This window comes from Diorhabda sublineata, chromosome 1, assembly GCF_026230105.1.
Source record: "Diorhabda sublineata isolate icDioSubl1.1 chromosome 1, icDioSubl1.1, whole genome shotgun sequence".
Classification (NCBI taxonomy): Eukaryota; Metazoa; Arthropoda; class Insecta; order Coleoptera; family Chrysomelidae; genus Diorhabda; species Diorhabda sublineata.
In genome coordinates this window covers 9,571,940-9,599,354 of record NC_079474.1, presented here as the reverse complement: position 1 = coordinate 9,599,354, position 27,415 = coordinate 9,571,940, and the positions used below count along the sequence as shown (strand labels likewise).

At 32.3% G+C, this 27,415-nt stretch overlaps 1 protein-coding gene across 2 annotated transcripts; it reads left to right on the top strand.

The window, feature by feature from the left end:
- The first annotated feature begins 373 nt into the window (after nt 1-373).
- LOC130444220 (alpha-N-acetylgalactosaminidase-like) lies at nt 374-27,048 on the top strand. Of its 2 annotated transcripts, none has more exons than XM_056779288.1 (10): nt 374-535; nt 8,373-8,550; nt 9,631-9,805; nt 13,761-13,935; nt 15,409-15,503; nt 17,626-17,787; nt 19,279-19,476; nt 20,605-20,769; nt 22,547-22,619; nt 26,943-27,048. In XM_056779288.1, exons 2-10 carry the CDS (start codon nt 8,393-8,395, stop codon nt 26,975-26,977), a joined length of 1,236 nt encoding a protein of 411 aa, XP_056635266.1. In that variant the 5' UTR covers nt 374-535; nt 8,373-8,392; the 3' UTR covers nt 26,978-27,048. The 2 variants fall into 2 exon arrangements, with proteins under 2 accessions (XP_056635266.1, XP_056635258.1); XM_056779280.1 differs by lacking the exon at nt 374-535 and adding an exon at nt 1,973-2,306.
- Nucleotides 27,049-27,415: the final 367 nt, after the last annotated feature.

Here is a 27,415-nt window from a genome sequence, read left to right as displayed (position 1 = left end):
ATAAATATTTATAAATAGAAAATTATTATATTAAAATAACCTCAAAGAGTTAGAGCGTCGAAGGTGACAATAGTATTCATATCGTGAAAAAGTTATTTAAATGAATTCATTTTTCGGTAAATTGTTAGACTACAATTTTCGTATAACAGCGAAAATTAAGAAATATTTAATGTTTATTACGGATGAGGTGATGGGGATTTTAAAAATATTATCTTGGAATAGTTAGATGTATAGAAATGCTCTGTATGATCTTTGATATCTAAATATACATCATTTGTTTTCATATCGAGAATGTCAAGGCTAAAGGTCAAGGTCAAGTTGAGATTTGTGATTTTATATCTGGGAATGTTAGTGCCAATGACCAGTTAAGGTTAGTCGTGTTTTAAATCTTGGAATGTGAATGCCAATAATCGGTCAACCAACATATACGGAGTATATCCAATAAATATTAATGCCAAAAGCCGTTACTTCCGTTGAGATTCGTAATTTCATGTCCGGAAACGTGTGAATAATCGGTCATGCAACATATTATTCAGTATGTATCGAAAAACTATCAATGTCATAAAAAGGAATTACTCTCTTATGTGTCTTCATCTTTAATCCCGGTAATCAGAATCTTGGGTGGTTTTCTTTTCATGTAAAGATTCCGGATGTTTTAGAATTTTCTAATGACCTCTATTTACTGGATGACTATCTCAAATTTTCGTTTTCGTATGGTGCTTTACTATGAGACTGATATAGAGGTACCATATACTTAATCATGATTAGCGATCTTGATGCGATTTAATAGCTAATTTTTGATTGAGAATGACCTTATCTTTATTTTGGAGAGTTTCTTCTAAGCTATAAATAAATATATGTATGGGCGTTATAGTCACATCGACATAAAAGAAATTACATTATTTGATACGTTAATAGAACTTCAAGTGTGTAAAAAACAATTGGAGTCAATTAACTATGATGTGGGTCCCCATTAGGATCGTATACAATAAATCTTAATGAATACAATAATCCTTAAGTTAGTTAAGTAGCTAAGTTTATGATTCTTCATAATCACATCAATTGAGGGTAAAATAAGGAAAGCTTTGTATCACCCAATTAGATAAATCACAGATCCAAATGGTTCCCATTAAGTAAGTCATTTACACACAAGACCTTGTATCTCTGGATTACATGGTACCTGGCAGGTACCAGGAAATTAATATTTACGTTGTTTGAATTCAAATAAAGTAGAGAATTGTGTAATTTTCACCATTTGATACATTTTTGTAAATTTCATTTCGAAGTAGGATGAGAGTGCCATAAACAGTTCAAGCATAGTTTTAATTTTTTGCTGCCCGTATTCTATCATTGAGGTTTAATTTCAAAATTTCACACACAGGAATGTTTAATGACATGCTTTATCATTTAACTGAACACTGAACAGCTGAAAATTTTGAGATAGGTCGCCCTTTGAATACATTTTTAACTATTACGTATGGGGTGATGTGGATTTTAAACATATTATCTTGAAACAGTTAGATGTATCTACATGCTTCATATGATCTTTGATATTTTAATATACATCATTTATTTTTATATCAAGGCCAAAGTCGAAGGTCACGGTCAAGTTGAAAGACAAGTGCCACTTTGGTTCTTTTTTTTTCTGAGTCGAATGACAGGAGTTTCAGCTTAATACTACATATTTCTTGTGGCTCAAGTAAACGGAAAAATACTGAATTACAAGCAAATTTTTCCTACTATGCGACATAAAAATGGTAATTTATTGTACAAGGGAAAAAGTATTTTGATTTTGACTGGTGGTTGTATTATTGTGAAGTAATCAAATAACTGTCAATTAATTTTGTGATTTGATTTAAAAATTTGTGAACTTAGTGGTTGCTTAGAAGTTATTTTCAATACTATAAAGTAAAAAATGTCTGATTCCGAGTTTTCTTTGATTCCACCCATCAAATATACTAACATTTAAGCCACACAAATAAAGTGATCATGTGTAAATAAATTTGGATTCGAAGCTTTAGATATGGTTGCTTAAGTCTACATCAGCTATAAATAATATTTTATAATCGATTTATATTATTTTGAATGCTATCAATTTAACATTAATGAAAGCGGTCAAACAGGAATAAAAAGTTTATAACCACGACCAAATTGCTGAGCAGTACTTGTAAACTTGAATGAGGATATTAAATTAACAATAACAAACATTGAGATACACCGATAGGACCGTTATCATTCTAGAATGGTAATATATTATTATTATTAGTGTAGTTCGATTAGTTCAAATATAGGAGCTGAAATTACATGTAAGTGTGTTTTTTTTTATTTCTTTTATGAAAAATGGGAGATGGTAAATCTTAAATGAGTTTAATTGCTTATTTATTTTATTATATTAAAAAATCTTTTTATTTGCAATACATAAGTTCAACTTGATGCCCTTTTCTCAAATTCAATCTTTTTATTTTTATACTTCACTGTGTGCTGTTGATGAGGCTTGTTCCATGAAGTTTATAAAGTGTCAACAAATTGCTGCCTTAGAATTACATAGACTTATGTTATAAGTATGCAATTTCAAGAAACGCAATATAAATAAAATTGACCTTAAGATTTATTTAAATTCAAATAGCTTTTAATTTCTTACTGTGTTTTTTATATCTTTATAAGTTAATGATACATGGTATATAAAGAAAATCTAAAGGTTCTTTTTTTATTGGTTTTTATTAAATTAAACAAAAATACATAGGACTCCGTTACTTTCAAATAAGTTTTGAAAATTTAAAAATTTTGGAAACTTGGAATTAAATGAAAATTACCCTCAATTTAATTCTTAAAGTTAAGTTAACAAACCAAAATTAAAAAATATATCAAATTCCTCAAACACTTATACTGAAAAATTTTTATTTGTACTTAGTCTACTAGAAATAGTTTCATAGAAAGTTACATCATTTTTTGGCACCCACTTGAACACTGACTTTATTTCATTTACTTTGTGCAAGTACCACCCACTGCATAATCATTTTTCCTCAGTATCTTGATCTTGATCTCTCATTTGAAGTATGCTATAAGGTTTTTTAGAATTAACTTTTATAAGGATCCGAAGCAAAGTAACCAGAGGTGAGTATTCAGATTTACGCAAAGTGTACTCAATCGACTTCCTAAGTTGCATGAGTGTCCAACAGAAACTTTCATTGTTACCTTCTTTAAACTTTAAACGTGACTTGTGAAATATGGACAATAGAATAACTCATTAAGCTGTGATTTTGTGGAACTCAGCTGTTGCTGCATAAAATTAACTTCTCCAGGAGGATAATCTTTTGTACGGCTGCTGACCAAGCAGCACAACAAACTTTTAAGCTGAGATGTGTGAAAAAATATTTATCTCTCTCTCTTTGTCTTTTTTCTCTTTTTCTATAATTTTTTTTAGATATTTTCTTTTTTCTTTAAATCTATCTCGACACAAAGATAGCATAGATCTTTAACTGGCTTATTTGAATATTAATTAATATTTGTACAGAAAATTTCTGTACAAATTGTTCTTAACCTTCGAGGTATTACCTTTTAATTTCTGGCTGACGATTATGACTCTTCTACGGGAAACATTCTAATATGTATTTAACATCATGGTACCTTGTTATTCTTAAATATCAAAAAAAAGTGGACTAAAAGTGAGAATGGGTATATGTAACTTGATGTTCGAATTTTGAAAGTATACACCTTTGGTTTTCTTATGGTTCTACATTAAGATTTGCTTAATTTTAGTTTTAAAAGCTTCTATTTATGCCTTATTATAATAGACCTATGTTACCTTAGAATTTTAAATTTTCTAGATTTGTTACATACATCCTAGGGCAGCGAACTGGGCTGCAAGATATTTATTATTAAAGTGAACTAGAAAAAATTATGAATACATTGGAATATAGTTAAAAAAATTGAGGGGAAAAGATTCTCGAATCCCACTTTATTTGGAATACACTAAAAAATAAAAGTTCTGCCTTGGTACAATTTATTTTTTAAGAATAATTTAAATAATAACAAAGATGATGAAGTTGGAAAAGTTTGTTGTAAACCTTTAGGCACAGATATTTAAAGGAAGGCTGTTCATATAAGTTCATATATTTCACGATAACTTCTGATGGTCGGAAAATGCCATATTTTCTAACAATACACCAAATAATACTTATTTCATTAGTCATACAGATGCATCAAAAGTATTCAAAGCTATTTATAACTTAGGCTTGATAAGTCGCTCCACCAATACAGTGTATATAACCTATTTAGTTATTTTATCATTTATTTTGTTTCTTTTGAATGTGAATAAGTTTAAAAATGACGCCAGAAATTGACAATTGATTTACTATACTAGATTAGAGATTTAGTATTAACGAATTTTCTCCATTACAATTGAGGTACCTCGAAAACATGTGATTTGAATTCATCAACTGCTTCTTCGGGTATAGAAACCCGTTGACCATGCAATTTATTTTTGATTTGAGAGAATAAAGGAAATTATGTGATGCCAAGCAAGGACTGTACGGCGCAAAACATAAAATAAAACATAAATATAAATATATTGTATTATTTTTATTTATTATGTATCATACAAACTATAGAGTGAGCAAAAAAATTTTGACCGCTAGTGTACATACATATACTACATTTACCCCATACTGTAATAAACCATAAAGTGGAGTTTGAGAAATGGGTTTGCCAATCCTATTTGGACTATTAATACATTTAACAATCTCAACACTACCAAATGCATAACAATTTATTGTTGAATACATTTTCAAACAATTTCACATTCCTAGTCAGGTAGCCAATGAGTATCTGGGTAATTAACGTTATCTATGTGTAAATTTCATATTTATCGTTTTTACTCTATTGATAATTTTTAAAAGTAAATAACTGAATGCGACCATAAAAATTGATATGAGAGTTAAAATTCCACACCATATCACCAGCAGAAATCAGAAACTCTCCAGTGCCGTAGCAGCACATCAGGTACTGTTATTTTTCCTACAACTTAATTCGCAGGGTCCTCAGGACTCCTGATTCTTTCTACAATTTTAAAATTGTTGTCTTGGCATCCAGGACTACCCACAAAATGACTACTATGAACAACCAAAACACAATATCCTTATCACAACAAAACCCACTCCATAACACAAAATCTTATGTTGATGCAACTCTAACAAAGACCCTTTCCCCTACATTCCCTAAACCTGAGCAAGCAATTGTCATGCATTCCATCCCGAAACCCGTTCTATTTGATTACATCAAAGCCATAGGCAATATCGTTTCCCTGAAAAATATCACATTTGCATCAAGAATTTCCAACAACCGTATCTGTTTATACTTATCTTCAGCCGCACTTATAGACGAGCTCCTAAGAAACCACCAACACATATATATCAATTCCACAATAATTCCCATTCGAAGACTCATTTCGACAGCTAAACGTATTCTAATTCCGAATGTATCCCCTACCATCCCCCATTCTGTGATAGAAAAAGCGCCTGTGATGATGCTCCCTGTCCTCATCTGACAAAATCCCAAGATATTACATATCTTAACTCTCCTTTCTCTTATTTAGAACTATCCTCAGCCCTATCAACCTACAAAAATACTGCCTCCGGACCAGATGATATCCTTTATATATTCCTGAAAAAACTTTCGATTAGAATACTACATGGTCCACCAACCAATTTCCCAACCAATGGCTGACATCTACGATAATTCCTATTAAGAAGCCCGACCTAGCTGCTACCTCTCCCAACTCTTTTCGCCCCATATCACTCACATGTACCATCTGTAAATTATTAGAAAAAATGGTTAATAAACGCCTCCTCTGGTTTCTTGAAATATTCAATGTTTTCTCTAAAGAGTAATCCGGATTTCGGTGAACTAGGTCGCCTCAAGACAATCTAGTTGTTCTATAATCCCATATATCTGCGGCACTTACAAAAAACCAGAAGTCATTGCAGCGGTATTCGATATTGTTGGTGCTTTTGATACCATAAGTAGAGAATCAATTTTAAATAAAGTAACCTCACTCAATATCCACAGTCACATATTTCGTTTTATTCAGAATTTACTAGCTATTAGATTCTTTAAAGTCTCTGCTAATGGCACTCCATGGTCGACTTATATCCAAAATGACGGTGTCCCCTCGTCATGGGTCCGTTAGAAGCACCACTTTATTTAATCTAGCTATTAACGATCTCTGCTCTGGTCTCCTTTTCCCCATTACGTATGTTTTAAATGACCTTATAATTTTTAGCCATGGTTCATCTATCACAACTATTACTAGTCTAATTCAGTCAGCAGTAAATACTTTAAACAAAAATACAAGACCATCAACAATATCTCCATGTGTCTTTTGACATTGGCAACATCCTCCTTACCGTTGTGGATCATTGTAAAATTTCAGGCCTAATATTCGACTCTCGACTTACTTGGAAACAGCATATTATGGAAATCAAAGGCAAATGCTACAAACTATTTAACATTATCAAAATCCTCTCACATAAGCATCGGAAAGCTGACGAAAATTCTCCCCTCAAAATATATAGAGCCTTAATTCGCTCAAAATTGGATTATGGACAGCACCTACTTCTTTCCTATGATGCATCTGTATCATCTAAGCCCTGTCTACCCACTATTTATAACCACCTCTAACTAAATGTATACCAACCATCAATCATTCCACCAATAAAGCCTGTCCCATTTATTTTATCACAGCTTCCAGACGGCACAGACCTCTCACAAACAAGCCCTTTTCCTACTGCCACTACCCCACCATGGGCCATTGACCTTCCTAAAGTCAATACATCCCTTACGAGATATGACAAACACTCAACCCCCAAACAACAAATCGAAAAAGCTTTTAAGGAAATAACAATTAGTGGCAACTATGATCTTATTTTATATACGGATGCATCCAATAATGAAACAGGAATAGGCTGCGCAGTTATAACGTCACAATTTCCAATAACATCATCTCTAATTCCACCAACTTTCAGCCGTTCATACAGGTGAATTATTTAGCATTCTACAAGCCATCAATTTCATCTCCCTTCCTTATAAGCAGATTGCAATATGTAGACACTCACTCGCTTTTATCTATTAAAAATATATTTACCGATCACCCCATTGTCCAATCTATACATGACTATTACCAAACTCTTGCATCACTAAAAATAAGAATTACTATCATCTGGTTGCCTTCCCACATTGGAATCGTAGGTAACGAATTAGCAGACCAAAAAGCAAAAATTGCTTTAACTCATACCATCACCGACAATATAAGGACTTAAAATCTCACTTTAAATGAAAAACAATCAAGTAACTTCACAGGTTTCTCCAGACGAGACTTAACTATTGTAAGACGGATAAGAATCGGACACTCAAGACTTTCCCTCACTTATCTGATGTCTACTATGGCCAGACCCATTTGCACTAGCTGTAGTTCCAATTTGACGATAAAACACATATAAACTGAATGTCACAAATATGCCCCCCAGAGATTGCAGGTCCAATTCAAGACCAATAACAAAGACATCCTGAATGACTTGGATGAAATCTCTTTCGTGCTTCAATTTCTATGGGATGCTAATCTTTACCATAAAATATAGAACACTAATTAAGTATATATTGATAATGTGTTAATGTATGTTGTATGTATATATTAATATAATTGTAATCGCACCTGTGTAAGTTGCCATAGTAGCCGAGCACGTTAAATATGAATAAAAAAAATAATTTCACATTATTCTTATTTTTTTAACCTACGAGTATAACGTTTAATAAACTCATATATAATTTTATAATCATGCTGTGAGATACAGTCGTTTCCTCAATAAGTCTTTTCCTTATTTTATCCTTGAAGGTTCGGTGAAAAATTCAAACGATGTGCTAGGTACTGGAGACTACCCATTTTATGTTGAATGTAATGGAAAGAATCAACCGCATGTACCTTACGATGTTTGTCCTACATACATTATTTTTTAACCTATTCTTATTCTTTATTCTGAAAATATTAACTAACTATCCATTTTTCCTGCATTTCCCAACGTGCCGATCCCGCAGACCCTGCGTATCTTGAGAACTTACTGAGCTCTAATAATTTTGGGGATGATATAACAGCCGAATATCTACAATTAACAAAAATATGTAAGGATCAAATCTTACTTGGCTTCTTCATCTATAATTTTCAATACTTCCGCTGGTAAAGGGTCGAATTCTTTTGCTGTTTTTGGTAGCTTCTTTGAATTAATGTTCTGGTCATCTCAATTCTAAATTTCCATAATGTCTTTTATTTATTATAAATCGACTGGACAATTGATGAAAAAATATACGAACATTTTTTATAGTTAGAAACCGTTGCCAAACTATGGATAATACGATCAAAAAGTTGTTAGTTTTACTTGTTCCTATGATTGTGGATTGCTTGGACAACGGACTTGCTAGAACTCCACCAATGGGATGGATGCAATGGGAAAGATTTAGATGCTTAACTGATTGCGAAGCTTATCCAGATGAATGTATTAGGTTAGTATACAATATTATGCGATATACCGTTACTTAAACGAGCCTACTCGATTAATCTTTCGAGTTTATCCTCAATGGTTTTATGCCTCAAGGAATTTTTATAGTTACTTCATTATCAGATGAAATTTTAAAATCAGTTACTTCATTTTAAACTAATTGCCGTTATCTAGAAAGGTTGGACGATGTTTGAGCTGTTTTCTAACTACTTCCTAGTATGTAATTTTGAATGGTGTTGCGGGTTGAGGACTCAAAATAAAACTGTCCAAGAGTTTTTTGAAATGCCAATGTTTCGATTTTTTAGGCTAAAAATATATGGTACGTTATTACTCAAACCTTGATGGAAAGATAAACAAATAAACAAAAAATTATGACATTATTAGACGTCTAATAATAATTTAAAAAGTTTAGTTTATATAGTTTGTCTTAGATGCAATGTCATATATAGATATTTATATTGTTACACTATCTGATTATTGTTTTACAACTTTTTGTTTACTTTTTATGTTCATCACGTTTGAGTTAAAATGTACCATATATTATTAGCTTTGATAAAGATCGAATAAAAGAACGAAACATTGGCATTTTGAAAAACTTTTGGACAGTTTTATTTTTAATCCTCAATCCTTAATCCTATTCGAAATTAATAATTAATTTTTCAGCTTTAATTTTGAGAGGCATTTCATTTTCTTTTCTGTTCTTCAACTATATTTTTAAAATTAGTGACAAAATTACAAGTATATCTGATCGTATTTTATTACTTGTTCTGTTGATGACCGGTGCTGCATTTAATCTTGATTAAAATTCTGGTCACAGGTAAGCCCTTGACTGAATTTTTGTGCAAAATTCGGAACTAATCCTCCCATTTAGTATCTATTCAATTTGTAATCCGTTTTGGTTTTGTTTAAAGTTTATCTTTATCAAAAAAATTTGTTTTCGGTATTAGGTTCTTAATTTTCCTAATATTTTTCTCCTTAGGAATTAGTTTACCTATTTTGTAACTTTTTTGCTTCTAAGTAGGAAAAATCTTCGTTGAAAATATCATCTATGAAAAAGTCAATGATCAAAAGAAATCTGTTACAGTGATAAGCTGTTTCGTACTATGGCTGACCATATGGTTTCTGATGGTTATCTTGAAGCCGGATATGAATATATAATGATAGATGATTGCTGGACATCCAAAGAGAGAGATAATAATGGAAGGTTGCAGCCAGATCCAGATAGATTCCCTTACGGAATCAAGAATCTTTCCGACTACGTGAGTTGAGTTTTGTTTCATGATTCATGCCATGATATAAATTTGCGTTTGCCAAAGCAATGAAGATCAAAACATATCAAAGTTCGTAAAAAATTAGGGTAAATCAATATATTCGCCAAAAATTCTGCTGAAGTTTTCTCTCCCAGCCTTCCTCATAGGTTAAAAATGATAACATTCACAGAAACTTTAATTTTTATTTGTTATTGACTAGGTTATAATATTATTTACTATTTGTATACATTAGATTTAAAATTTATGGAGCATTTCTATAGAAACATTTCCGTCTTCTTTCCATCATATCATCCATTCTTTCTTAATATGACCCGCTAAAAATGAGTCCATTGAAATCTGCTTGCACTGTTCTGGACCATTTCTTCTGATTTATCTCCCAGGAAATAGTTTATTCAGTTCACCATTAATCAATTGATTAGCGTTAATAGGGTATCAATTTTGCAAAAACCACATTCTTCGATTACTAGAAAATCTAAATACATTTCAGTATTGAAAGATTCCTCAAAAAAATATGGTCCTACTACATATTCTCCAACAATATATCCTCTCACATTCAACGACCATTTAGTTTGCCTATGTCATTATGTGATATGGATTAGTTGATGAATAATAGTGAAAGTTTTGCCTGTTAACACAACCATTATCAATAAATGTGGCTTCATCTCCAAATAGAACTCTCTCTGTTGATTAACATTTCGTGAAGTACACCTACAAAATGCTAATCAACTCCAGTTAATTGCTGTTGCAAGTAAATGTGGTAAGGGTGCATTTTGTCAAGATTTCTTTGCACACTGAAGTAGCTCAGTTCTTGTGATATGGCGTAGCATTCTGTAATAGCATGTCAGATTATAAATAATTTTATAATGTAAAGATTAATGTTGGCTATAATTCCTCAAATTTTCAAATGGATATCTTATGGGATAAATGAGGATCTAAACTTTATCATACTAATCAATCACCTTAAATAATGGGCTATAACATCTCGTGCGGCAGTTGCTGTCACTGTTAAAGTATGATCGTGGAAACTCTGAATTATGATGTGTTGGTTATTATACTAGGATTGTCATGTGAGATATGTAGTACTGTGATTATTAGGCCTACACTTTTCCATCTGATAGATTCATTGGTCATATTTAGGTTTCGGCCAGCATCTTAAAAGCAAGTAACATCTCAAGTGGCGTTTTATATTGTTGTGTTGTTAATTGATAGATGAAAATATTAGTGATAAACGCTTCTAATCAACTTTAAAACATGGTTATTACGAAAAGAGAGTACTGTCCTCTGTCGGCCGGAAGAGAGCGATCCTACAACTCTCGACAGCTTCTATTGTTTATCCATGCATTTACGGCGTGTGTCACACTTCTTATATTCATGGCATTTGAAAAATAGAATCAATGGATTTGCTTACAACATCTGAACTTCGGAGCTAAGCATCGAAAGAAGACTTGGTAACGGCCAAAGAGAAATACATGCTGCGTTTGTATGGTTTAGAAAAATATTATTCATTAAACAAGGCACGACCTCACCGATTTGTGACATTGACAAACAAAATTTCTCTATAGTCAAGATTTTTCCTAGTACTACTATTACCAACGTGTCAAGCTTGCAACCAACACTTATTTATCTGTCGTCGTTGGGAAACAAACTGCCGCAGAGTGGGGGGTAAAAAGCTCGAAACATTCAACACAATAGAGGTTTGAAAAAAACTCCGAAACCAGTTACAAGCATCAAACCATTTGCTCCCGATGAAATGTGGATTAAATTATCAGTTGCTTGCAAAAAAGGTGTGGTAGCTACTGTGAGTGCAAAAAAACAAATTTGCCCCGTTTTTCCAATGTGTGAGCACTGCATGGGATTATCAGGCTTGAACTTGAACTAATTCATCCCGAAGAAGATGATGTGAATCCATTTCTGTAGACTAAAACTGAACATGTAAATATCTTGTAAATATTATGTAATGCCGTTCATATCTTGTGAATATAATAAAAAAAAATTTGCTTGAGTGCCAAATAAATTCGGATGGGTGGGATAATGGTCTAAAGCACTTAGTACTAAGTGAAACAACTGCTGGTTTTGCCAGTCCGAAACATGGTCGGTCCATGGGTGGTGGATAATGGAAAGGCCTATAAAGGAACAAGGGAGCTCTTTTCGAACCAAAACTACCAAAATTATAATCTATTTAAAAAAAATATACCTTTTATCGCTATACCTCTGATAAAACACATTAATAAGTATTTGACTAACTATACAGTAAGTTTAATTATCATAACGTCATTTTATTAGTATATCAAACGATATATGAGTCGATAATATTATTATTAATTGTCCATTTCAATCCCAGTTCATACGAATAATGATATTAATTTATCATTTATCATATTTTTTCAAATTAATCAATAGTTTTGAACCGAAAATATAAAACTATTGAATAATATTATAATTCATTCAATAACAAATGAAAAAAATCACGATCTTATCGAACTACTTTTAAAGGAGTTATTAGAGTTTCCGTGAATTTTAGGATTTTGTACTTTTGAAAGGGGATGGGAAGGAAAACTCCAGCGAGATTTTAGAAGATTTTTTGAAAATATTCCTCTAGTAACATTCTATCAAGTTATGGATTTTGGTCTCTCCATCATAGTAATGGATTTATACAGTTTATACTAGTTTTGCTAGAAAATGTTATCGTGTTCGTACTGCGCTAGAAGACAAAAAAGACAAATGTGTTTCCGACTTTGCTGTCAACATTCGTGTTCAGTCAGGCAGTAAGTATATTATGTACCACGTGGTATGGAACACCACTATGTATCTAATAAATACGTGTAGCTATTGCAATACTGGATCATAAATATTTCCGGATGCGGTAGCATTTGTGGTTGCTGCACCTGTATCTTCTACTGTACACGGCAGTCGTATCATATTTAAACCCACGATACCACTTCTTCATTATATGATATGATACTGTAAATTTTCCTAATGTATCTACTAAATCTTTGTGAATTTGCATTAAAGTCAACCTCTTTAAATGCTTTTATTTAATCACAGGTCACTATCAATTTTTGTACTCTCTCGAATTCAGGCACGTTTCAACAGGTTCTGACTTGTCTGTTTCTAGATTGAATATATACATAATAGGTTACATTGGATTGGCAGCGTAGTGAAGTGAAGGGATCAGCAATCGTAAATGTAGATAATCTTTAATTCATAGTTGCTACAAGCAAATCTGGTTTATCTTTATTAACAACAATTGAAGTATTGAATAAAAACTCTTCAGTCCGTATTTATATGTGTACAGGAGATTCCTGATTACGTTATTTTTTAGTTCATTTGTAATGGCAAATAAAACACTAAACTTTCTTCTTATTTACCTTTACTACATCATTAAACTATAAACCAATAACTAGTGGACTGTATTTACTATTTAACTAAATTTAACATTTATCCACTCTTACTAATTGACATCAACAAAATACATAAGCAAGTGTTACATTTCTTTTTCTATTTATCTTTTGTCCCAGCGCTAGCCGACGGCGACAGCAAAAAAAGGTCTAAAAATAGAAATCACAATACAGCTTGTTGCCACGGTAACAAAATTCAGTATATGCGGCGAACAGATTAATAACAAGAAAGAAATATACATATATACGCGGTGCGTTCACAACAATATGGTAGCCTTTTCTATGAAAATTCGATTTAGCAGAATTTGTCGCACATTCACTAAATTTTGAGCTTTCCAGTGTTTTACTAAACAGTGGCAACTTTGAAAACCACACTATCAAAATAGATTTGTGATTTCGTAATCTTACTTTGTCTCTTTATGTAAAATAATCAAAAAGTACTATTCATTATAACTAGAGATAGTTATTATCTATTTCTGATGGGTTTAGGAGAGATGAACTTATCCATTAGATTACGATCACAATTAACTTTTTTTATTTTTTAGATTCACAGCAAAGGATTGAAATTTGGAATATATGCAGATTACGGTACACAAACATGTGCAGGTTATCCGGGCAGTATCGACCATTTAAAAACTGATGCTGATACATTTGCTGAATGGGAAGTAGATTACTTGAAATTTGATGGCTGCAACTCTGACTGGATTTTCATTGATAAAGGTATTATGTTGTTATAATTCTTGATTTAGGAAACCGTATAAACTAGCATAAGTTAACGTAATACGATGTTTAATTTTCTATATTTTTTTCTCCACGTTTCTTAGTTGTTTATTAGTGAATGAATACGCAATGTCGCGACATAATTTTGTATGTATGTGCGAATACGAAGTAGAAGCCCTAGATCGTACACGTCAAAGGATGTAGTACTCCTGCTCGCGTTAATCAATCAATTAATGGTGAACAAAGAACTTCCTGGAAGATAGATTGAAAGGAATGGTCCAGTACAGTGACAGTAAAATGAACTCATGTTTCTGAGGTCACATTGAGTAATGTACAAAATACCTCCAACAACAAGGGATGACATGATGGAGAGAATACGGAATGATTTCGGAATGTTTCTATAGAAATGCATCAAGCATGCATAGATGTCTGTTGAGGTTATTTCAAACAACTATTGTGATAATAAACACGCGTACGTTTACTGTAGTAAATAGAATAGTTTTTTCATTGCTTCGTTCCTGTAAGTAGCTTTTTTAAATACCCCATAGAACACAACATAGTTGATATAGCTTAGCATTCTGGAACATTCTGTAAGATTGTAAACAAATTTGAAATGTGAAGACTAGGACTATAATCCCTAAAATTTCCAAATTGATATCTCAAAGAACGAAGGAGTTACTGGACTGGATCACTCCAATCAATCACCCTATCAGATCAGATTATTGCGGATTTCATTCTACAAACAACATTGAGGGTATTGATTCGAGGTACTTTCTTTTTTTCCTTTTTTGTCTTATTAGACCCAAAGGCATTTCATTAGAGCAAAAAAGATCCCAGGAAAGTTACTGGCATACGCACTGGACACTGCAGGGAGAATTACTACCGAAGGAACATCTGAAAAACTTTCGACAGCTCTTGTTATTTCTACAAGGTAACAAAGGAAATAGTCGAGCATGGCAAGGAATCGACATCCTACATTGACAAACGCTACGGTGCTAACATTCACTATTCTTAAAATCAGCATCAGCTGGGAAGCAGCCAACGAGAATTCGCTCCCAAAACGACGCGCCAATTTGGGAGCGAATTTTCATTGGCTCTTGAGGTTAGGTTACTAGAATAATAGAAGGTTTGTGACAAGAACAAGTGACGTTACCGGTTCTTCAAAGCTGTGGGAACGGCAACAAGTCTTAATAAATTCGTTAGTTAGAAATATATTCGTTTGTATAGCCAAGAGATAACACACATCCTCATAACTCCAACATAATGTTAGTGAGGTTCTGTTTGGCATAAAAATATATACAAAACAAAAATGTGAACATAATGACGTAGCTGGTATTCTAGCAGCTGATCGTTTCTACCTAATAAAACTGGCCCTAATCTTTTCTTTGTCATCTCGACAAGTGCTATTTTGAAAATTTTAACTATGATATTTTCACTTCGTCATAATATGAACTGAAACTTACTTGTTTGTAGGTTATATCGAAATGGGTAAATATTTAAATGCAACAAACCGTCCAATAGTTTATTCCTGTAGTTGGCCTGCATATCAAGAACCAAATAATATGGAAGTAAGTAAAAAACATATGTTCTGATGCGGAACACAATTATAGGTTTGAAATACCTATCCTAACACTTTTCGCGCTCTCGTTCGCTTGAATTCTTCCGACTGAGAATATTTTAGTAGCGCGTGATTTTTGTTTCGTTTCAATTTTTTCCTTAGTTTCTAGTTATACATAGTAGGTATTTAATATATCTATTCAGTAATTGTTACCATTGTCAATTCAATTTAGTGGACTTTTAAAGACAATAATTTGTGAAAATATTTTGTGTGGACAGTGGATTCATTTATTTGTCAGTAAGGTATGTATGAATTAGTTTTCAATAAAATAAAGTTTGATTATAGTCAAGTGGCACAGAAAATCGAATTTTTAACCAATATTTCAGTTGTTGTTTGTTCATTAATTCTTGAAATATTTTATTTAAGACATAATCTGGAAACAAAATGTAAATTACATGTGAACAACAACCCCATTCACTAATGTATGCAATGTATATACTTAGGAGCCGAGATCATAAGGGCCAAAAACTCACAACAAAGGTACGAATCCAATTAAATATGTTCACCGATAGTATACAAAACTATCGTAAGACCTATACTTACATATGCAGGGAAAACTCGAGCGGGCACAACAAAAACGAAGAATATGATGAGGGTAGCAGAGATGAAAATATTGAGAACTATTAAAGGAGTGAACCTAAAAGATCAAATAAGGAGCAAAGTTGTAAGAAAAGAATTCAGGATATAGTACGATTCACGAGATCGAGACGAAGATATTGGACGGACCATGTTCAAGGGTACCTCCCGGCCAACCTACCAACAAACGGCACGAAAGCTTGACATCTACGTATCAAGAAACTGAATAGTAGAAGAAACAAGAGTAAGTGTTAAGAAAAGAGAAAAAAGAAGGGGAAATATTTAAGATGGTGAAAAAATTGAATATTAGCTTTGATTCTGATTACCAATTCTAATTATGAACTGGAATTTGAACCCCAATCCGCTATGAAAACGGCAAAGAAAAGTTACAAGCAGAATTCCAAGGTTCATGATTTGAGTTACGAGTCATTTTTTGACATAAAATCTCGTAAGGACTCCCAAGTAATTTTACTCAGTCATGTCAAGCATGTCAAAGATACGGCCCGCGGGCCGCTTCCGCTTCTATTACTACCTTACTGATTCCAGCGTGATTATTGTAATTTAAGCAACAAGTATGCAAAATTCAGCAATCGGTTCTGAGGCGGTCGAAATGGTTTGAAAATGGTTGTTATTGTGAATATAGGATCAAAAACAAAAATTGTGAACATGAAACCAAATGAACCTAATCTTCCACCAGCACCCATAACCGAGCTGTGCCACCTGGGTTGGAAAATTTGTTGTAAAGTCTTAAAATTGTTTATTAAGTTGGGAAACAGAAGAGCTTTCACTGTCTGCCGCTCATTAACTCAAAACAATACATAATTGGAATACAAACTATTCGTTGGCAGAATGTATATTTTTGTAGTGTAATAAATATGTAAATATGTTGAGATAATTCAACATCAGATCTTTTATTCATTGGTTCGTCGCGTTTTTTGTTTTATATGTCACATATATAAGTGAAGTTAATTGGTTGTCAACGGCGTTGAATTTCTTTTATAGATTTTGTTTTTTCAAAATATAAGAGATATACATAGATTACACTAAGGTTATTTAAATCAGTTTTTTATTGATGCATTGATCATTTTCCGCAATGTATGTTGTTTCTAAAAATAGACGTTTTTTGTTGTTTTTCTGAGTTGACCAAAACTTTGGCATATTCATTACTCAAAATTTCAATATAATTTAGATTTAATACATAAAATAAATGATTATTTATTCACTGGTTATTCGAAATCAAAGTGTTTATTTCGCAGCGATTAAGTACGTACTTCAAACACAGTCCGAAAAATTGAGAACACTCCAGAATACTACAAGACTGCACAATCATAAAGGAAAAGGGCAAATTACAGAGACAATAGAAAAAACTTAATCAATTAAAGACCATATCGAATTTATTCACACCATTTTATAAAATTTGAAGAAATGTTCATTTCAGTATTCATAGTCTTGTTAATTCATGTTATTAACAATAATTATTTATTCCTTCTTCATAGTCGAATTATTCAGCACTTGCTGAAACATGTAACTTATGGAGAAACTGGGACGATATTGACGACAGTTGGAAAAGTGTTACAGGAATTTTAGATTGGTTTAGTGGAAATCAAGATCGTATTGCGCCATTTTCAGGACCTGGACATTGGAATGATCCAGATATGGTATGTATATAAACTTGATAAAGTGATGATTCACTAAAACATGAAAGAGAATTCTCATGTAACTAGTAGTTATTTTGTTTCCGACCCTATGATAGATTATTGGAACTCCAGTTTAGGTCCTGTAAGTACTATCCAATTTGCTCCCAGGTTCCGAGAACTGATTCTATGGTACGTTACATTCAGCAAAGATATGAATAGATAATTCCTCTTCAAACTCACAGTATATACAGCCGCCTTTTTGAACTCTTAGTGCAGATATCTTCTATCGTAGTTTTTCAGCAATGTCGCTGATTACACAGAGGGGCTCTGATAGTCAGAAAGATGTTTGAGCTTCTTTTTGTTGCTTATCATTTTTTCTGCTTGAGAATATCCCATTCTTTTTGATAAACTTCCCACAAAGCTATGTAGTAGTGTGGAGATCTTATTTACTTCCATAGTCGCTAGTCTCCGTATGGCATGTTTACATTTCTTCCATTCTACGTATGTCGGTGTGCCTTCTAATTTTGGGGAGGTTGTCGATAAGCTCCATTTGCTACTCCAAGCACTATCTCTGTAAATGATTATAAATTTAAGATTGCGAGGTACACCCTTGAATTACCTTCCCAATTTCTCCATTTCTGCAAACCATTAGAAGCATTTTTGCTTTAGGCGTTTTCGTGTTTATTCGCGTTTATATTTTCCTCTTCTAAGAGAAGATGATGTGATGGTTGTTGAGCCAGAAGGTCGTTAAGAAATAGTAAGATTGATTGTAGGTCCCGATAAAGAAAAACGTGTTAGTCTAGTTGATTAACAGACACGTTCCGTTAGAAACACGATACTAATATTTAACAAACCTTGTTGACAGTTGTGATCAATGTACTCATGGTCACCGTCAGTACTCATGTTCGACAAAATTAGTTGTTATCAAATGTGTAAAAATATATCAGTGATTTTGTCAAGTTCCCACGGATCGGAGGCCCCTCAACTTCAATCATTACACTGATCTCATACAATCTACCCTTCCGATTTTCTTTTTTTTGTAACTAATGCTACTACAACTTCGCTATAAATTCTGACTACTCAAATCAAATGCCTCCACAATTGATCTATATACAACTTCCACTCCAATACTATTTCCTCAATTTGGGATGTATATTAAGTTTACCCGTAAACTCGTGCTATATTTTTCCAAGATAGTTATCTTCTCTTACTTCTGCCTAGTTCTAGTCTGAAAATGATAATGCGATGATGATTCTCCGAAAACTGTACAATCTTCAGCAATATGTTTCAGATCTGATATTCTATGCGTAGTATCTAAAACATTTTACCTTACTCTTGTTAAAAACCTTATATTGTGTTGTGTACTTTGGCATCTTCTTCGTACAATGCTTCTGATGCTCCGGTGTTTGCCCATTTCACGCAATACTTTAATAATGAGTTCCACTATAAGGTATAGGAACAGACTGAGTTACTAATAGGATTACGGTAATTATATTTCTTTCCTGCTTTTAGCTCATAATAGGAAATTATGGCTTGAGTTATGAACAGAGTAAAGCTCAAATGGCAATTTGGAGTATTATGGCTGCCCCCCTCATAATGTCAGTTGATTTACGAACGATTGAACCAAAATTTAAAAATATTCTTCTTAATAAAGATGCAATAGCAATTAATCAGGATCCTTTAGGAATTATGGGTCGGCTTATCTTAAAGGTGAGTAACATATTACGAGGGTTGCTACTTATACTACTATATACTACGAGGATGTCTTGATATCTAGTTAGCCTAGACTACTTCAATGCATAAACAAAATATTGCTTTACCATAGCAACGAACAATTAGAAGGGTCAGTGTAATGTTTGACGTCAAAAAAGTAAACCAGAGTTACTTAATACCCTTGGTGATCAATGTCCTTCGTATGCGACCGTGAAAAATTGGACTTCAAAGGGGTAAATTTTCCATTGAAGATGACGACCGGTCGGGAAGGCCAGTTTCTGTGTCAGTCCCCGAAAATATCGATGCAGTTCATGACATGATTTTATCAAACCGTCGAATTGAGCTAAAATGGATATCTGAAGCACTGAATATTTCATACGAATGCGTTCATCATATAGTTCACGTCAATTTGGACATTAGAAAAATTGCTACAAAATGGATCCCCGAATGTTTGAATGTTTACCAAAAGCGTGTAAGGGTAGAAGCATCGCGTTCGATCTATGCTCGATTTGAAAACGATGTAGACTTCTTAAACCAAATTATTACTATAGATGAAACTTGAGTACATTTCTACGATCCAGAAACAAAGCAACAATCGATGGAATGGCGACACTCTGGTTCTCCAAGACCTAAGAAGTTTCGTATCCAGAATCTGCTGGAAAAGTTCAGTTTTTTGGGATTGCCATGGAGTAATCATAATTGATTTTTTGAATAAGGGTAGAAACAATAACTGGAGATTACTATTCGAAATTACTGCGCACTTTACGGGAAAAAATTAAAGAGATAAGACGCGGAAAGATATCCAAAGTTGTTTTGTTTTTGCAGGTTAACGCCCCTGCCCACAAATCTCATGTTGTCATGCAAAACTTGTAAAATTCATTATTTTTGTCGTGCTTTTTCAGTTATGGTATGTCAGTTTAGCGATCAAAACTCTTTAATACTTTTTATTGTACTTGTAGTTAAAATGAATACAGACATAACATTGATGCGAACGATTTTAGAAAAACATATCGAAAGATTGTCGATATTCACGTCTACTCAGCGCATTATACCCTGTACATCATAAATTTGTATGAGTAGATTCTTACTGTTTCACATTTTTCATAAAAATATGTCATTTTTTAGAAGGATAAAATGGATATTTGGACTAAACCATTGAAACCTAAAGAAGATGGAAGGAAACTTTTCGCAATTGCCATTATGAGTCATAGAGTAGATGGTTATCCATATAGATTCAATTTTACGTTAGGAGAACTAAATATTACGGATTCCAATCAGTTCCACATCAAAGTAAGTTTTTATTTAAAATTAATAATATATCATATAATCTTATGAACATTAAGTCGTTTTAAAATCGAAACATCACAACAGTCCAGCGTTATGAAAAATAAAAACCAAACTAACATATAAAATATAATATTCTAATCACCACACAGAAGGTTAAGTTAGTTTGCAAGCAATTTTTGCATAAAATCAAGTTGGTAGCTCCATCGTGTAATAGATTTTCAACGTACCCCAATAGCACATGACCTAAAACTATATTATTCGCATGTTTGTTACCAATATCAAAACAATACCTAATAAAACAAAAATAAAATGCTCAGGAAATTCAAGACTAAGAAGTAGAAGGATCTGACATAAACTAATGAATATGAATCAAATCAAACTAATCGAAAAAAGAACCGGGAGTCGATCTAGGGCTCTATGAGTAAACAAAAGTCTATGGTCTAGTCTAGTCGGAAGAATCAAATGTCCGTAAAAGAACTAGTAAGCTTAAGAATCGACTCACTCGAAGAGTCGGTCGGTTTTCTGGATAGACGAGAAAAATGAACTAGTGAGGGAAGGCAAGAAGAGTCGCAGTTATTTTGGAATCGTTCGAAAGAGCGGTTTTTAGATGAACGATTCAAAAGAATCGATTTTCGATAATAATAACTGTCGTAATTTAAGAATTCCCTTCGTGAAATTACCTTTCCCAAAATTGAAATGAAGAACAGGAAAAGTTTGTTCTGGGACCTTTCAATTCTGTTTGTACAAAAAAAAACTAGAAAATATATTAAAGTTTGATTCCAGTTTATAAATCCGACAATACGTTAAACCAATTATCAGATAATTCTAAGGATAAGAAAGTTTATTTGGAAAAGAGTGTTGTTAAATTTATTGGGCAAACTAAGAGTACTGTGAATGGCCGGTTTAAATGCACCTAGTTTAATTAAAATATTAACCAAATTGTACCTGAAGAATATAACTTGGTTATCTAAAGGCTCGTTAGATGTCAGTCATTGTAAGTGTTAATGTAGAGGTGTTAATGAATAGTGTGTTCAAAGTTTTTTGATAAAAAAATGCCACAAAAAAGGGAACTAAAGGGACCAAATTTTCAAAAAAGCATGAAATATGAATCTGATATCTATAAATAGTTACGTAAAAACGTTATTTCAACAATTTTAATTACAACATTAAGTGAATTACTGAAAACTGAAATGGCTTCTTTTGAAAGCCTCCTCGATCTCGCTGAATTCTCATGGAATATCGGTGAAAAATGCTATGAATTAATTTGAATAAACGTGAGCACTTTTAAATGGGAAATTTTGTAGGATCATTTTGTTAATACAGAATATTTTGGTAGCTAGTAATACGGATTTCCTCTATCACTATTTATCTAAAAATAAGAATAAATTGTGTGGTTTTCTTGGGTATATTTATATCTCTTTTTCAAAAAATGAATTTACCTTTTCTCTGTCCGCTTAGTTATCAGCAACGAAGATTTGAGACAAGCATACAATTTTGTTGAAATGAAAAAACATTATTTGGGATCACGGGAAAAGACGTGTTAGTATAATTATTTTTTGCTACATATATACAAAATTTCAGATATTTCCTTAAACTTCTCTTTCACACGATCCTACCTGGCTTTTATGGTTGTCAACCTGTTAAACACAATCCACTGTAACTCAATAAGCAGACATTTTATGTTATGAATAATTCAGTTAAGATAGTAAATATTTTGATTTGATTTGTGTTGAAGGTCTTTATTTACATGTATTTTAGCTGATAGTTTTCTATTTTTCAGAATATTTTCGAATCAACGTCATCAGTCATAGTCAATGACAAAGAATTAATATTTACAAGGATAAAACCAACAGGTAAGTTCAACTATTTTTATGAAAACGGAGGAAAATTGGTTTTCTACGGATTCTATAAAATATTTCACTTTTCTCATCGCTTCAGAAGACATCATTGTATCAACCCTTACAAGCTGACTTCTGTTGGTAAGGTACGACTTAAACCTTGCGAGAGGTGTTCCCCTGAAAGCGTAGAAGTGCAATTTGTTGATTAAAATATTATGATTTACGCCTTAGAAAAATCACAAAAAGTTGTTGCAGAGGAGTGATGGCTGTTTAGGCTAGAGTTTACATTACTAAGGAGGGAGAATATAGCATCATTTGTGCATTTGTTAAAAACCCAAATTGATGGATAGTTGTGATGTAGAATTTCGAAAGTATAACCAATTTTCCATAAATACATTATTTTCTCGGATTTTTCAAATGAATTATGTGAGTAGCAAAAAATACTATCGATCTTCTTTTCTTATCAATCATTTTCTATATTTCAGATTATTAATTCTCAAGATATTTTGATTTTTCTGAAAAAAACAATGATTATGTACCTATATATTATCATTTAACAATTATTTGTGAGTTGGCAATGATTTATTTGGCAAAACCTGATATTTGATAATATGTACATTATTGTTCTTCGATTTATTGTATTGGTACATAAGTTGGTGTTGTCAAGAATTTGGACTTGGGTAAAAATGAATTTCGCTAGTGATAAAATTATGTGTATGATCTGGATATTGGGAGAATGCAATATAAACGCCCTACTATCAACAAGAGTACACAATGAACGTTATTTTGAAAGGTGGCAACCTACAAAAGCATGCTTGGAGAGTTAGTTAAATCACACAGGTTCAGTTAATTATGAAAGACATGATCCAATGGAAACTTCTGTGACAGAAGGAAACGAAAGTGACTGAAAACCCACACGAAAATTTAAAGAGTATTTCCAGCGAAAAAGAACTGAGCTACTACGGTGTGCAAAGAATTGTTGACAAAAATAGAATGCACCCTTACCACATTTATTTGCAACAGGAATTAACTGAAGTTGATTTTGAAAAAAGACTAGTATTTGTGCTGAGATATATTTAGATTTTCTACTAATCCAATTATCTTTATTATAAGTTCAGCTTCGAACACGATAAAAGTATGTGATTTATGCATGATGGTGCTCCTGCTCAAGCTAATCAATTAATTAATGGTAAACCGAATGAACAATTTCCTGAAAGATGGATCGGAAAAAATGGTGGTCACCAAGGTCACTAGATTTCTATAAAAATGGGCCAATGTTTCTGAGTTCACATTAAGTATGTAATGTACAAAATATTTCCGACAACAAGGGATGATATGATGGAGAGAGTACAGAATGAATTTGCAGAGACATTGAACTTAATCACACTAAGAATTATCCTGTATATAAATAATTTCTCACTCTTATATTGAACCAAATCAACTAAGAATTATTAGATTAGGAATTGATACGGCACGTTTTTCATGTTGACGACAATATCGACCATGAAAATATTTGCCGGCCTTTCCATAACAAACAACTATCAACATTATGGTCCCATTACTCAATAATAACGAGTACCATCATTAATAAAAACTATGTTGATATGCGAAGTTACGCAAGCCTCCTGAAAAAATTTCTAAGAGCAGGATTAAGTAGAGTTTAAAAATGAGTTGATGTAATAAGAATTGTGGTTTTCGAATCTGAGCTTAGTGTTCAACACATGGAAACCATATCTGTACCAAAAGTTACACTGAGGACATATGTTTCATCACATGATTTACACTTGTAAATAACTGCCTGTTATACCATTACTATCAACTGAAAACTAGTAGCGCTTTTCCATTGCTAATCAATTTTGCCGCACTTAATATTGTCTCAAAAGAAAAGTCTCACAAAATATCATGTCTGTTTCGTGAATTATTAAAAGTCAAAAAAGTTCCTGAATATACAAGTATTTATTTCCAACCAACTTATCATTTATCTAGAAGTGTAGTCCTCAAATATTGCTGGATTTTGAGGTCCAATATAGCTCAAGTATCAACTTTTCCAAAACGGATTATATTTGCAATGTACGAAGATTGATTTTGATTTTGAAAAAAACAAAAATCTTAGCTCAAGACACGAACTACCAAAAATTATTAATCAAAGAAAAGATACAACTAAAACAAGATAAATATTCTGTGAATGATAGACAAAACCTCAGCCAAATTTACCATAATTTGATCAATGAGTTTATTTCAATCTACCTGGTATAATATCATTTTATTGCAATTTCGAGGTAAATACACTGATTCTAATACTAGGTTTTGAAGATATCTACTAATTTGTTTTTATTTATTCTACAAATATTAGAGAGAGGGAAAAAATGAATTTATATTCAAATGGATGAAGAAATTTAATGTATATATATATATTCACCTCTAATTTCAGAAATCAATATTCCAAAAAATATATTCCGCCGCTCTTGGCTCTCTAGTTCGAACGAGGGGTGTTGACTGTTCTGATGAGACGTAATAACGTTGAAACTAGTCAATAGTTACTCCCTATCCTTGCAATTGCGAGTCATTGGGGATGTTAATATCGACAAAAAGGTTGATTTACATAACGTTCTTCAAAGGGGTTGTAATTCAATATTTTCAACATGGGACATTCTAGAATAAAAATTTTAGAACTCAAAACCCAATGTCCGTTTTCTAAAGCTTTCGAATCACTGTGAATATCGTGCCTGGCTTTCCCTTTACTATTAAAAGAGGGGGGATGTGAAGTAACTAGAAACGATTATATTTTTCTATTTATTTATTTTAATATTTACAAAGACCTACTAAAAACCTCCAGAGCATGTCTGGAATCAAGTGTTGTAAGTATGTAAAATGAGTTTCTGTACTTCTAAACTTGAACGCACGCATTTTTCAAAGATTTAAACGTTAAATACTATATTTCCGAAAACATTTTAGATATAAAACAATATTTTTAACTAATTTATAACGCAACGTGATGAACATAAAAGGTAAACTGTTGGTTCTGTTAAAATAATAATGGAAAATTGCTAAATTGTTGAAAATTTGGTATTAATTAACTTTAACTCGTTCGCAGATATTTGTGTTAGTCGAATCGAATTAGAATTGATACCTATCATTATCAAAACGAGAACAAAAAGGTCGTGAACCACTGGGAATATTTTGAAATTGAATGTTTGTGTTTTTTGAGGACAATATCAAACCGATAGAATTTCTTTAGTTAGTTGTTATGATATAAAATCAAAACTTTTGTTTTGTACATAATCCGTTTTGGGTAAGTTGATACCTGAGCGATATTGGACCTCAAAGTCCATGAACTTTAGAAGACTACATCTAAGACCACTTAAGTAAATGGTAAGTTGACAGGAAATAAATATTTGGATGATTTTTTTTACTTTTAATAATTTACGAAACAGACATGATATTTTGTGCGACTTTTGAGACAATATTTAGAGTGTCAAAATTGGATAACAATGGATAAACCGCTACTAGTTCTCTGTTAGTAGTAATGGTAGAACAGGTAAGAAGAATTATATATTTCATAATAAATATGTCTTCTCTCACTGTAACTTTTGTACGGATGTGTTGTTTCTATGTGTTGAACACTAAGCTCAGAATAAAAAACCACAATTCTTATTACATCAACTCATTTTGAAACTTTACTTAATTCTGCTCTTAGAAATTTCTTCAGTTAAGGCTTTCACCATATTTTTTTTCTATTTTCTTCTTAGTAATGCGTATACAATTATTTTGCTGGGCCAAACATTTATAATTTCTTCTCTGAGTTTGACTTTGTCCAAATCAATGCTCTTACTTTGTCTGAGAAGTTTTCTCGCAATTGTGCCTTCATTTGATGAAATCTTCTTGGGTCGAAGACAGCTGTTTATCCTTGGCAAAACGGTTTTCATTTGGTTGATATATTGTATCTGAAATCCAGTTATATACATTTAGCCTAAAAGCATCTTCAGGAACTGAAGAAATTCGTTCATCCTTCCCAATGTTATATTTACATTGTCAGCTTGATTTTGAAATTAAATCAACAAATCTCTCAGATTTTCGTAATTTTCGTTCGATGGCAAGAAGGTGTCGTTGTACCTTTAAACCGAGGGCGTAGGAAGACACATGAATTGGAATTAATTTTTACAAAATTGGATTTCCATTTTTAAGATAGCGAATGGAAATCTGTTTACGTGAGTCCTAATAAATGTTTTGCCAGTTTCATTTTGCTGGAGATAATAGGAAGAGTAACAACGAAATGGTCTCAGGCTCAAACATCAAATATGTGAAATGTGATTCTAATTTGTGATTTATCTTTTTCAGGTGGTGCTTTGTTTGTAGTCACTCAACAGAAATAATTTCGATGCAATTTTATATATACTTCTATAATAAAAGTTTTCATAATTTTTGGTTTCAAAACCTATCGATGTAATTGTTGTCACCTTAAGAATCCCGAATATTTCTCAGGAAGTGCAATTCAGCCTTAGTTAGATTATATATGACTAGTACTCAGATGATATGAATAATTATTGTTGAATAATTAAACGCTACCAGATTTTTAATGAATAAAAATTAAAATAAAAAAAGCGTTTAATAAGCTGGAAACAATTTCGAAATAATCAAAGCTACTAAAATGAAGATATTCCTTGAAACAATTTTCTAAAAGAATACAATCAAATATTCAATTCTTATCATAAAAAAATTGAATCGAAATCATCGAACAAAATAATAAAATTTTATAAAATTAAAAATAAGATGAGGATAGGATGGAATACAAAACTAACTTGGTCCTCAAG

Bases quoted from the DNA above. Each gene is read 5' to 3' on its own strand.
- LOC130444220 (XM_056779288.1), top strand. From the start codon at position 8,393: ATGGATAATACGATCAAAAAGTTGTTAGTTTTACTTGTTCCTATGATT. The intron at 8,551-9,630 runs GTTAGTATACAA...AATCTGTTACAG, and splicing joins TATCCAGATGAATGTATTAG to TGATAAGCTGTTTCGTACTA. The intron at 9,806-13,760 runs GTGAGTTGAGTT...TTTATTTTTTAG, and splicing joins TCAAGAATCTTTCCGACTAC to ATTCACAGCAAAGGATTGAA.